The sequence below is a fragment of the Nesoenas mayeri genome, assembly GCF_963082525.1.
Source record: "Nesoenas mayeri genome assembly, chromosome: 1".
Lineage (NCBI taxonomy): Eukaryota > Metazoa > Chordata > Aves > Columbiformes > Columbidae > Nesoenas > Nesoenas mayeri.
This window is the reverse complement of record NC_137541.1, coordinates 157,549,007-157,563,179: the sequence shown is the minus strand read 5'-3', so window position 1 is coordinate 157,563,179 and position 14,173 is coordinate 157,549,007. Positions and strand designations below refer to the sequence as shown.

Below are 14,173 nucleotides of genomic sequence, written 5' to 3'. Positions count from 1 at the left end.
ACATGTAGCTTCTTTAAGTCTTCTACTTATTCTTTGCTGTGCAGCATGGTATCTTTTGACTTCCAGGTTTCAGAAATACTATTTTTAAAGGGTACATAAATTGCCACAATAAACAAAGGCTCAGAGGGGTCTAACAGAGGTATCAGGCTTGCTTTTTGTGCAGTTACACCAATATGCACAGTGGAAGCTGCTGGAAAAAAAAAAAGAGGAAAAATGAAAGGCAAAGTTCTATGTGACATCAGCCACTACACACATTCAGTGCTTTGCAGAACTACACTTGCACGTAAGCAACCAAAGCAAGCAACCAAAATACATACAGGGATAATTCTGTTGAGGTGATCAGCAAAATCCAACTTTAACATTTTCCCTTCAATGTTTCAGCAATCACCAACCATGACAATCCTTGAATATTTAGCCTATATCCTAATAAACTTGGAAATTACCTCAATGTTCTAAAGGCTAAATAGAAAAAAGACAGCACAAACAGTTCTAGGTAAGGCAAAGAGTTAGGACACCAGGAGGCCACAAGTCTCTTTCTAACAGTCAAAGGGAGAAGAAGACAGAAGACAGGTTAGAGAGTGGTGGGGTCCCATCTAGCAGTTAAAAGCCACCTAGCAGAAAGGCCACCTAGCAGTTGAAAGGCTTTTAGCTCACTTTCATGGACATAGTAAGGCAAGAGTCCTGCTGAAAAACACACTCAGCCTATAAGCAATCTTTTTAGTGTGTGATTTATGCCTTCAACCCTCTGACCTGAGCCTCTCAGCACAACAATAAACATTATTGTCCTAGCAATGGAACAGCAAACAAATAAAATCCCAGACCAAATAACAATTCTGTGTATGCTAGCTCAAATAATTTCTTCATACCACTAAAGGAAATAATCACACCATGTTTTAAGAGAATTCCTTATGTTTTCCTTACAGAAAAATAAATAAAAATGCAAACATCTACCTAAAACTAATGTCCTAAAGCAAGAAGTTTTCTGTAATTCCTACTCCCTTTTTTTTTTTCTAGCAAGAACAAGATGGTCCTTGCCTGCAAAGAATTCTTCTGATTCTATTAGTTCATCTGTGTCAGTTAAAGCTACAAATGGGATTTATTTGTAAAGATACATGGCTATATAAAAGGTAAAAATCACAGGTGTAGCATTTCAGGTGGCTGATTTGGCCACCCGAAACTGAATGTCTTCACTGAAGTAATAAAAAGCAAGAGCAAAATGAACATGAACTGTAACTATACCTGTTTGCATTAACACATCCTTAAATAAGGGATGGAAGAAAGAGATTCAATATTTGAAATGCATAAACAATGGCCCTACTTCTAATTACAGATTTCACAAATGCAATAGGGCAGAGCTTTCAAAACAACCTCTTCCATTTATGTCTTTGTTCATAAGCCTTCAAGGAGAGGTTTGTAGGTCTGTTATATCAACAATTACATTCAAAAACAAGGCAAACAAACACAATACACATTGAAATAACACTGCAAATATTTTAAATTTCACAGGAAATATATATATATGTTGCATATATACAGACATATGCAACCTCCTTAGAAAAATTAAAATTAAGAATTCCAACAGACTGGCAAAGATACAATCAAGACTGATCTACTAGAATATTGCTTTTTGTCAGTATTAACTAGTTTTCTGAACAGAAGAAAGAGGTGTGCATGTGATTAGCTGTGGAGAAGACTCATCTTTGTAGGCTTTACAATTGCACCTGACAGATGCCGAGGTCAAAATTCAGTCAAGAAGAGGATGCTTACCAGTATGGTAATTCCTTGTTCTTTGCACAGCATGGCTATTGCACCTAGGATAACACTCACCAGAACCCAGAATACAGAAAAATTATGTCCTTCCTTATCTGTCAAAATAAAGCATGTCATAAGTTAGAAATCTAAATTAAAAATAGAATTTTAAAAACATACAGCATTTAATCTCACAATCTTTTCTATCAGTCAAGATTTGGATACATACACTTAAAAAGCATAGGGTGCCTCCTGCAATATGCTGGCATTTGTCCTTTTATTGCAGTCATTTTCTATTATCAGTGACATGAGAAATCTCCCTGTTTGCTAGACGTTTTAGCCAGACTAATTAGAATGGCAGAAGCTTCACATAGTTTCCACAATTCATCATCTGCAAAGGTTAATTCCCAATATTTAGACACATTTATCATCCTTAGCTAGAGCTCTGTCATTACTGGCCACTCTCTTCCAAGCTGCAACAAGAACAAGAAATTCTTTCCAATGGTTACACATGAAGTGTCACACACACACACTGTTTTGTCTAATCTACAAAGGCAGAATGAGCTGCTTCTCCAGGGCTGCTGCATTTAGCAAGTCCCTCACGTCATTTCATTAGCACTGCAATGGAATGCCATGGAGCTCAAAAATTTCAGCATCTGAGCAGAGCAGCGGTTAGTTCTTGCACTCAGCAAGCAGTTTTACAGCAGAGTGAGGAACTCTGGGGTTAAGAGATCAAGAGTAACTACAGCTTCTACTCAAAGAAAGAGTCTTTAAAGACTGCACCATGTAGCTGATTTGGGGCACTACAAGCAGGCATTTCTGAGATTAATAACACAATAAGCCCTACTTCAGCCAAGGTACTATCATGCACACAGTACATGGGTACTTCACATGAAAAACGTATCTGTCACAACCTCTACTCCACAGGTGCAAGCAACAGAGGGAAGTGCTCAGCTCATTCAGAAGCAGTTTCTTGATTCAAGCAACATGGGCTCTCCAGGCATCACAAGAATCAACCTTTGACTTGGCACGTGAAAAAACAACGTTGAACTCTACATTCATTGACTGAATCCCTTTCTTTCTTTCCTTGCTCTCCAGAGCCATCCTTCACTATTGATAATGCAGGTTTGACCCTTGGTACTTAAACAGAACCGCAATAATGGTCTATGCAAAGAGTAAATGGCAGAATTAGGATTAATTTCATCAGAAATAGGCACCTATGCCTGAGCTACTGTCCTAGGTTTCCTTTGTAACTGATTGAGAGCAGGAGAGACCTTTAAGGATTAAATTACCTAATTAAATGCATAGAAGTAGCCCTTTCTCTTCACTGGTTATAAAGGGATACTAGTATACTAGCTCAGATGTTGGGTCAGATATAAACTGTAACAAGTGTAAAAAGGATCTGCTGATGTTGGCCTCCTGTTTCATTTTGAAGCTGACTACTTCTATTATAACAGAGAGCAGAATGTTTCATAAAAATATGTGGAAGAACAGGTTTTGAAGTTGCTTCTTGCATTCCTTTTTTACCTAAGACTGAGTGCTTCAACAGAGTGAATATTAAGATGCTTGAGATTCATCATTACAATACCTAGTAGGCATTTGTTCCTTCTCACTCCACTCCAAATTATGTTCCCATAGGTGAGGTAAGGTTCAACATCAGAGGTGAGGATGTCATAAAGTTAAAAGAAAGCCTTCTGAAGGCAAGAAGCCATATACATCTCAGCAATACCAAAACAAAACATGGAAATAGAAATACATAACGACTAAACTAAAGAAACATTGCAACTAAAAAACCACAAACACAGTGAGAAAAGTCCAACTCACATTAATTATACAGAACAGCAACTGAGGCTGCAGCTCACAGAGGAAGGGGCTTCAAAATTTGTTCTAAGAGTCTTGCTAAGAATAAAAGGAATCTGTCTTAAATACATCTCTTGCACGAGCTCTTCAACTCTTCAGACACTTCAATATAATAGATTGTCCAGGACAGGAAACTGCTTCAAAGAGTCCAGTGCAGAGTCACAAAGATAATTAAGGCAGTGGAGCATCTCCCTTATGAGGAAAGGCTGAGGGAGCTGGGTCTCTTTAGCTTGGAGGAGACTGAGGGGTGACCTCATTATTGTTTATAAATATGTAAAGGGAGAGTGTCATGAGAATGGAGCCAGGCTCTTCTCTGTGACAACCAATGGTAAGACAAGGGGTAATGGATACAAACTGGAACACAGGAGGTTCCACTTAAATATGAGAAGAAACTTCTTCTCAGTGAGGGTGCCAGAGCACTGGAACAGGCTGCCCAGGGGGGTCGTGGAGTCTCCTCCTCTGGAGACATTCAAAACCCGCCTGGACGCCTTCCTGTGTAACCTCATCTAGGTGTTCCTGCTCCAGCAGGGGGATTGGACTAGATGATCTTTCAAGGTCCCTTCCGATCCCTAACATTCTGTGATTCAGTTCTTGAAATTCAGTTTTGTTTTGTTTTAATGTAGAAATAAAATAGCTGAGAGAATTGACTGTGTTCACAAAATGACAATTGGTCATTCTTAGTAAGTGTAAAAGGGAGAACAGTGAACAATGCCAACAGACTTAACTGAATTTACTGAAGTACACTTTCTTCAACTGAGAGGCTGCTTCTTGCCAGAATCAAATTCTGGAGGAAAGAAGTCCAGACAACTAAACACTTCTCAGAGAAGCTGTATTCAGTACACAAATACAAACTGTCTTTAATGTGGAAGATAGTGGGAAGTATATATAATAAGAGACCAGCTGGTGATTCACAAATGCTTTGAAGATTCAAAACACAGGAAAGTAAGAGGGAAAAAGGAAGTAGGTCAAATTATCAAGGACAAGTGTAACAGCAGCACACATACAGAAAGGTCACATCACAAAATGAGAAAAAGTAATGTATGTAAAGAATAAACCCACAATTCCATAGATATATTAGTAAGAAGAGCAGCAAGGAAGGAATTATTCTAGTACCCAGTGGGAAAGAAAATGGACAATGCCAAGAAAACAGAAGCGTTCTGTGCCTTTTTGCTTCATTTTTTCACAAAGAGGTCAGCTGCAATCAGACAGCACACACACCACCAGCAGAAAGGGAGCAAGAACAAAGGCAAAAATAATGAACCACAAGACACAGAATTTATAGAGAAGTTAATCTGTTTTAAATTACAGGGATTGATTAAATTTACTTCAGCAGGTCCTATACAACCCAGAGCAATCTCAACTGTTACCTCTGAGAAATCATGAAAAACACAAGAGAATCTAAAAGCTTGAAATAAAACAACAGTAATGCCTACATGCTTACTTTTAAAGAGGAAAAGAGATGTGAAAGGATAAGCTAAAGAAACAAAGCTAAGGTGACTTGTCAATATTACCCAGGAAAAAAACTACTTTGACAAAATATTTTCTAGGTGACCCTCTAAAACATAAAAGGATATGATTATTTGCCAAAGACATATTTTAGCCATTTATATCAAACTAAGTATAATTTCTGACTTGGACAGAATGAAAAGGGCCTTCTCAATGAAAGCAAACGTGTAAACATGGTATACCTTGGCTCCACAAAGGCATGAGAATACCACTAGAGATAGTATGAAGTACACCAGAAAAAAATATGGGCTGCATGAAATTATTATAGAATGGATACAAATAACAGCTGGAAAACTACACTAAGAGTCTAGCTCATTGTGAAAAATTTAAAGATATATCCTGGACTGTCTCTTTCCTTTGTCTGGCTCTAATAAATCATTTTAAAAATTCGGATGATGGAATAAGGAATATGTTGATTAAGTCCGGAGGCGCTGCCAGGCTGCAATGGCCAGGAAGCATACCAAGGAAAGGCAGGATTATAATGGCAAACTGGAGAAAAGGTCTAGTGAATAAAACCTGATAGCAGAAACAGATTTGTCTTCTTGTGAACATCCCAAGTCTCAGATGCCAGGAATGTCTCAGCCTCTCAAGTGCAGCCAAGCTAAATATGGACTCTCAAAGATGGTAAAAGCAGCCAGCAGAAAATCAATCATGAGGGACCCATGATGAGAATCTTATAGGAGACAGTGTCAAAGGCCTGGACTTCAGTAAGGCCTTTGACATAGCTTCCCATAAGATCCTCCTAGATAATGCCATCAAGACATCAGAGAAATGAGCTGGTAGGAACCCCATCAAGTCCAATAAGAAGTGCAAAATCTTGCATGTGGGGAGGAACAACCCCAGGCACCAGTACATGCTGGGGGCTGCCCAGGTGGAAAGCACCTTGGCATAAAAGGACATGGGGGTCCTGGTAGACACCAAGCTGAACACAAGCCAGTGATGCGCCCTTGCAGGAAAGAGGGCTAATGGTATCCTGGCCCGCATTAGACAAAATACTGCCAGCAGGCCAAGAGAGAAGATCCTTCTCCTCTAGTCTGCACTGATGAGGCCACACCTCAAGCGCTGTGTCCAGTTCTGGGCTCCCCAGCACACAAGAGCCATGGACATACTGCAGTGAGTCCAATAAAGGGCCAGTAAGATAATGAAGGGATTGGAGCTTGTCTCCTATGAGCAAAGGCTGAGAGAGCTGGGACTGTTGAGCCTGGAGCAGAGAAGGCTCAGGGGGATCTCATCAATGTATATAAATACCTAAAGGGAGGGTACAAAGAGGAGGGAGCCAGGCTCTGCTCAGTGGTGCCCAGTGACAGGACCAGAGGCAATGGGCACAAACTGATACACAGGAAGTTTCCTCTGAACATCAGGAAACACTTTTTCACTGTGAGGGTGACCCGAACACTGTCACTGTTGCCCAGAGAGCTTATGAAGCCGCTATCCTTGGGCATACTCAAAAGCCATCTGGACACAGTTCTGGCCAAAGGTCTCTAAGTGACCCTGCTTGAGCAGTTCAGCTCAGGTGACCTCCAGAGGTCCCTTCCAGCCTCAACCATTCTGTGATTCTATGATCTAGATCTCCTCTTGAGAACCATAATCTCCATTCCATTGTTTTCTTTTGGAGCCTCAAAAGGTCAGTACAGTCATATATAGAATTGTAATATTATGAAAATTCATCAGTGATTAAACTTCAAAGAGAAAATATTTCAATTAAGTAACATTTTATCTTGTGCTTGTTTGTGGGTCAATATGCATAACACCCCCAACCCCCATCCCAGCTGCGGAAATCTCGGTAAACTAGGCTGGAAAAACAAAAGACTGGCATTCAGCAATGCCTTCAATCTTTGTTTTTTTTAAACAGTGATTTGAAAATGTAAAGCACTGCATAAGTGCTAATTATTATTATGAGATACACACATGCCAACAGAAGTAATCAGCCTAACAAAGCACATTCTTCTAATATAGCACTACTTCCCACCAGAAAAATCTTGTGTCAGAAAATGAAACCAATCTTTTGTTGGCACCTGTGCCTAGTAGAAACTGGTACACCATATTGTGAGTGGGCACTGTGCCACTCTAACAGATGGACAAAATTGTGAGCATGCCAAAGAAACAGAATACTTGCTTATTCTTTTTTTTTAAGTTAGAAAAATATAGTGTTTCTATACAAAACCAAAAAGATTGCTCAGACGGTCCCTCTTTAGGAGTATGTTAAGTCTGCAAGTTGAGGTGAGTCACTGAAATACCTATATAAACCATAAACAAGACAGAAGGCCTCCTCCATTTATACTGCTAGACCTAAACACAAGCATTCCTAGAGCAAGTATGCATACACAAAGTGTTCTACAGCATGGAATTGACTGTTCCTAAACTTAAGAACCGCACATTAATGGTATAGCTCAACTCTTGTCTTCCTAAACACTAATCCTATTTCTTTTAAGAGACCTGATTTTGCACTGTCCTAAATCCACAAACCGATGAAAACAAATTCCTTAGAAGTTAAGGATATGAAGAAAATACTACATTTAAACTACAAAGCTTAATCTTACTTTAAAGTCAAACTAATGATAGCCCAAACAATTATTACCAATTCAGACATTCAGCATCTCCTTCTTGAAAGCTAACTGAGCACCTTAGGGCTCAGCAAGAAGACAACCTGGAGCAGTTTAACTCACCATCTTCAAGTGAAGACCAAGTAACTGATTCTGTGAGAGCACCTACTCCTTTGACAGTTGAAGCAAAGTTAGTTACGTTGAGCTCCTGCAGGAAGTTTTAATTTTTAACTGAAATAGACCACAAACACTCGTATATTGCATTGACGTGCCTTGCCTGTGGGGGTGGTATCTTCCGACTAAACTACTACAAATACTCATCTAAGCAAGCTCTGAGATTTCCCTACTTGTGAATTGCTAAGCAAAGGGGGAAGAATTACATAGTCTTAAAAGATCACATAAAACTCCACTGTTAGAATTAACTTAAGCCTGAGATTTCCTCCTGTGTCTCCAAATGTACATACTACTACAGCTCAGCTCAGTGTTTCACTTAACAAAGAAATTAAAATAGCAAACGCCATTCCTAAATATATGTAAGCATCTCAAACTCATTACATATAAGCTACCGTAAAGGGATCATCTATCTCTGAATTATACCATTTTGGACAAGCAAAATTTAGCACTAATCCCACAGAAAAAGCTTATTGTTTCTCCTCTACCCACTAAAATAAGAATTATTAGTTTATCCACATACAACTATTCCCTCCCATTGTGTTCAAATACGAACAGTAGGTCACACAGTTGAAAAATCAGGCCCCATATGTTTAATAGCAGTAAATACCTTTTGACCAATTGCAAAAGAGCCAACAAATTCCCCATATTTTAACACTGATCTCTTTCATAGAGGAGACTTAAACATTTCCTATCTATAGGAAAGCCTCAATAATACAAAGCTCCAATATTAACAAAACTCATCACTACGGTCTGCTTTGCATGTCTTATTAAATTAGCAATGAACTAGTAGATGATTAACGGGTGACTACACAGAAAAGAACAAAACAAAACACAAACACACAACCAGAACAAAGTAATTTCTAGAAGTTATAGCATATGAGCAAACAGTTGATCCCCTATTTAATATCCGGGCCAATATTATTCACCTGAATCAAATAATGAACTCATCATTTTACATCACTCAGAGATTGCCAATGCAGATGGCAAATACACACAACTGGATGGCTGTCAAAGTTGAAGACAAAGGAAGGCAAAATGAACACTACGGCAGTTTTAAAATGCCTCATGAATTCCCGGAGAAGCTGTATTGAAATTCAACAGTTAATAACCCACAACTCCCTTCAGAACATACCTAAACAGTTGTCAGCTCTTGCTGTCTCCAAAGCCTATGCAGTGGATTTGTCCCCACAGTTGTGTTTTAAAACAGCAGGATGGAATGAGAACAACAGATTAGTTCCTTGCAAATATAAATGTTATCCTATCAAAGCTGGTAACATCAAAAACTGTATACTGGTAAAAAAGTAACAGAATTGTAGAACTTCAGTAAGACATAATTATAGCCCACATACTATGTTAAATGCTATACTTTAAAAAAAAAAAAAAGCTGCATATTCTGGCTAAAAGAAACCGTCTACCCAAAAACCACATCAAGCAAACAAGGTGCAGTATATCTTGAGCTTTACAGAAAACCATTCCTTTGGAAGTCTTCCAGTCTGACACTGATATTTTTTCTGATCTCCTGATTGTTTTCAGTATTATATATACTTTCCCTGCAGTATCCCCCCATACTCCTCAGACATTTTATGAGTTCTTACACCAAATGAGAAAAAAAAAATTCAAACATTCATTCACTTAGACATTAGGTGAAAACAAGCATCAACCAGTCTCCTATGGCTTTTGTCTCCTTTAGAGAAGACTAAGAATGACAGTTCAACAACTACATCTACACTAGTGAAACAAATATATTTCTGGAACTCTAGTGTACGCAAATCTCACATTGCTTGGCTGCAAGAGTAGTCAGGTCCTTTATCAAAGACTTAGATCTGTCTGATAGTAGCATTGGGATGCTGCTGGTGACAAAACAGTACATATTACTGAGGACACAACTGTAACAGTAGCATCAACTCAGGCTTTTTGGTGTTTGTTTTACTCTGACGCCTGCTCGAAGTTCATCAGTAAAAGCAAATCGGCCTCAAACCTTTTGGTAACTGTGTTTGAAAGACAACATAAATGCAGTCCCCAAATCCTGAAGCACTTATAGTTGTACTCTCTTTAAGTACTCCAAAAGAGTCATGCTACCATGCATCAATTAATAACAATTTTAAAAATCCACCTTTGATAGTGCTTCTCCTACTTCTTGTAAAAAGCTGGTGACCCAAGTGCTCTATACATGTGACAGCCAAATCTAGAAACAAGTATCCATGCAGTTGACCTAGGGTTTAGCGTCATGCTTGCCTTTAACATATTAAAAAAAATAATAATAATTAAAAAAAAATCTATCAGGACAAAAGGAAATAGGTTGTTAGAACAAATGGTTAGATCCCACTTTTCTGCAGGATCATCATAAAGCACCTATATTTGATCAGAAATATAAGCCTGATGCAATGGAATGCACAGAAGGTTTCTTGTTTTCTCCCTTTCTTACTAACAAGGACTATTCCACTAAGATAAATTATTATCTTGGTCTGACCTAGAAAGTCATGCAATAGCAACTCTTATCTTGGACTAGAACTACCAATGTGCACTGGTAGTATTGCAGACTTTCTGGATCTTGTAGATTTGCCAGCAGAATGAAAACATTCTGAGAGAAAAAAGGGTGTTTTTTTCTTTGCTGCTTAGGACACATTGTTTAAGACTGTTCTTTACACTACAGGTGCATATTTTTTAAATTCCTGTTCTCTACCTATATGCAGAGTGAGATCAGGTTACATTTGGGACTAAGACAACTTTCGCTGTCTTCCACTATCTCAATTTATGCAGAATCAAACCCAGGTAAACTCTGATTAAAAAGTTGTTACTCCTTATTTATCTCATTATTCATGAATGGCTCGAACAACTGTCCATAAAAGAAGGAAATTCATACCACCAAAACAGAGGCAACCAAGGGTAAAACTTCATATTTACTGTAATACATCAGAACCACTGAAAAGTCACACTCTACTACTGCCACGGTTACTTTTCCTAAAGCTTTTCATACATAGAATCACAGAACAGCCCAGGTTGGAAGGAGCCTCCCAAGATCATCTCGTCCAACCTTTGTGGGAAAGGGAGCCTAGATGAGATTACCTAGCACGCTATCCAACTGCGTCTTGAAAACCTCCAGTGATGAGGACTCTGCCACGTCTCTGGAGAGGTGGTTCCAGTGATTGACTGCTCTCATTGTGAAAAATGTCTCTCTTATATCAAGGTGAAACCTCTGCCAGTGCAACTTATACCCATTGCCCCTTGTCTTCTCCATGTGGCTCATTGGGAAGACAAAGCCTCTATTCTCTTTGTAGCTGCCCTTTCCAATACTGATGCTACCCTTTCTTCTACAGACACTAATGTTCAAACAGCTGCCTGATGGGCTGGACCAGCCTCCCCTCCCAAAGGAAACAAATCATAGCAAGGGCAGCAAGTAAAACTGGTTCTGGTGCCTGGTCGGGCTCAGCCAGATTACATAGGTGTACAGTTGAGAACAGGACGGCCATTTGGAGGGACCATGACACGCTGGAGGAACAGGCTGACAGAAGCTGCATGAAAACAAAAGACAGCACTGTGCAACAGTCCAGGCTGGGGACAGCCTAGGCAGCAGCTCTGCAGAAAAGGATCTGGAGTTCCTGGTTGACAAGCTGAAGATGAGTTGGTAGTACACCTCTGCAGCAATGAAGAAGCTTAAACACGCACTGGGCTGTACTAGCTACAGCATACCTACCCTGTTTCCCCGAGAATACAACAGGGTCCTATATTAATTTTTGCTCCAAAACTTATTACTTTTTTACATTTATAGCTGCCTGAACACTACTTAGATTGATTCTTTTATGAACTGCAACTAGGGCTTCTTTTTGGAGTAGTGCTTTACTTCAAGCATCCTCAAAAATCCTGAAAAATCATGCTAGGGCTTATTTTTGGGGTAAGCCTTATTTTCAGGGAAACCGGGTAGCAGGTCAGTGAAAGTGGTTGCTCATCTCTACCTAGCTCTTATGAGGCCACATGAGGCGTACTGTATTCCATGTGGTGTCCAACACAAGAAATCTATCAACAATCTGGAACTCCAGTAAAGAACCACTAAGATGATTAGGAGGCTGAAGAATATAACACAGGAAAAGAGGCTGAGGTGAACTGGTCATGTGGTGCCCCTCTGCCATCCTTGAAGATTTTTGCAACTCAGCTGGCTAAGGCCCCAAGCAATCTAATCTATGAAGCTAATTCTGCTTTAAGTTGTTGGACTAGGCTTTTAAATTGCATGCCCAAGTTAGGTGCTTAAGGTGAAAAAGTAGGGAAATCTCCTGAAGGTTCAGACAGCAAAGCCAGAGACCATCACATACATAATGGATACAAGGTGAAACACAGCTCGCTTATGAGGCTGGAACTCAAGTTTGTAGGGATACTAGTGGTGGAGACAACCTGGGATTCACTTCAGAGTACTGGAGAAGCTAGTGGAAGTTATGGCAGGACCTCTCTTGATCATCTACCAAAGGGCTTGGGAGTCTGGGGAGGTACCTTCTGACTGGAAGCTAGTGAATGTTATTCCAGTCTACAAAAAAGGTGTAAGAGAAGACCCAGTGAACTACAGACCTGTTAGTTCTACCCCCGTTCCTGGAAAAATTATGGAGAAGATTATACTGGGTACTATTGAAAGACATTTAAAGAACAGTGCAAACATCAGGCACAGTCAATATGGGGTCACAAAAGGAAAATCCTGTTTAACTGATCTGTTATCTTTCTGCAGTATGGTCACTTGCCTCATGGATGAAGGGAAGGAGGTGAGTATAGCTTTTCTCAGTTTTGGTAAGGCTTTGATAGTGTCCCTCACTGCATCCTTCTGGACAAGTTGTCCAGCTGTGGGATGTGCAGGTTCATGGTGCATGGAGTGAAGAACTGGCTGCAGGGCAAAGCTCAAAGTGTTGTAGTGAAGGAGGCTACATCTGGCTGGCGACTGGTCACCAACAGAGTTCCTCAGGGCTCAATGTTAGGGCCAGTTCTGCTCAATGTAATTATCAACAATCTGGATGCAGGAGTTGAATGCACCATGAGCAAGTTTTCTGATGATACCAAACTGAGAGGTGATGTTGACTCTTTAGGGGGACAGAAGGCCTTGCAGAGGAATATAGATAGATTGGAGCATTGGTCTATGATTAATGGAATGAGATTTAACAAGGCCAAATGCTGGATTCTGCACCTAGGATGGAATAACTCTGGGCACAAGTAAGGATTGGGAGAGGAGTGGCTGGAGAGCAGCCCTGCAGAAAAGGATCTGGGGTGCTGGTCGACAGGAGGGTCAACATGAGCTGGCAGCCTGTGCCTTGGCAGCCAAGAGGACAGTCCCCATCCTGGGGTGCATCAAACACATCATCACCAGCTGGTCATTATCGCATTTCATTTCAGCATTGGTGCAGCCTCATCTGGAGCACTGTGTGCACTTCTGGGTCCAACCATTTAAGAAGGATGCGAAGGTCCCTGAAAGTGCTCAGAGGAGGCCAACAAAGCTGGTGAAAAGGCCAGAAGGAATGTCCTACAAAGAGCAGCTGAGGACTTTGGGCTTGTCTAGTTTGGAGAGAAGGAGGGTGAGGGGTGACCTCATGGCTCTCTCTCTCCAGCTTCCTGAGGAGGCAACATGGAGTGAGAGGTGCTGAGCTCTTCTCTGTGGGATACAGCGACAGGACGTGTGGGAATGGTTCAAAGCTGCTCCAGGAGAGGTTTAGACTGGATGTCAGGAATCATTTATTTACCAAGAGGGTGGTCAAACACTGCAACAGGCTTCCTAGGGAGGTGACTGATGCCCCATGCCTGCCAGTGTGTAAGAGGGATTTGGACAATGCCCTCAATGACATGCTCTAACTACCGGTCAGCCCTGAAATGCTCAGGTAGTTGAACTATATGATTGTTGTAGGCGTCATCCAACTGAAATAGTCTATTCTATTCCATGTCACACATCCTTCTATTTATAAATGAATGATTTTCACAGTGAGACACATCTAGGATGAGCAGTGAATCTTACCCAGGGGTTTCAAAAATGAGTTTTCAGACCAGAACCATTCTGACCTGAAACCTTGATTCTGAAATGTCTTGTTTTCGGCACATAGCTCATCAGCCTGCAGCAAGTCATGTAAAGTTCCAAGGAAAGAAATACTCTGAAGCTTGGGCTCCTCCCTTCAGGCCCCATGGAAGACCTGCTAAAGAACTTATTAGTGCTCCCTACAGTGCTGGAAGTAACTTTTCACTTGCTTATTTAGGACTTACCAGATAGGATCTGCAAGAACCTGAAATTTTCACCAAGCTACCCAAAATAAGGAAACTTGTTGGGAAAAGACTCAAGTATGTAACTTTCATACAAATTCCTGAGTACAAATAAAGCCTAA

General features: G+C 40.4%; 1 protein-coding gene across 1 annotated transcript in view; it reads right to left on the bottom strand.

Annotated features, from left to right (window-relative positions):
• The window catches only part of TMTC4 (transmembrane O-mannosyltransferase targeting cadherins 4), a gene marked incomplete at both ends in the record, with an annotated part of 53,063 nt that overhangs the window by 25,765 nt on the left and 13,125 nt on the right, over nt 1–14,173 (bottom strand). Inside the window, one exon of the mRNA XM_080350221.1 lies at nt 1,768–1,865. Coding sequence (XP_080206347.1) covers nt 1,768–1,865 — 98 coding nt within the window. The remainder of the gene's footprint in view (nt 1–1,767; nt 1,866–14,173) is intronic.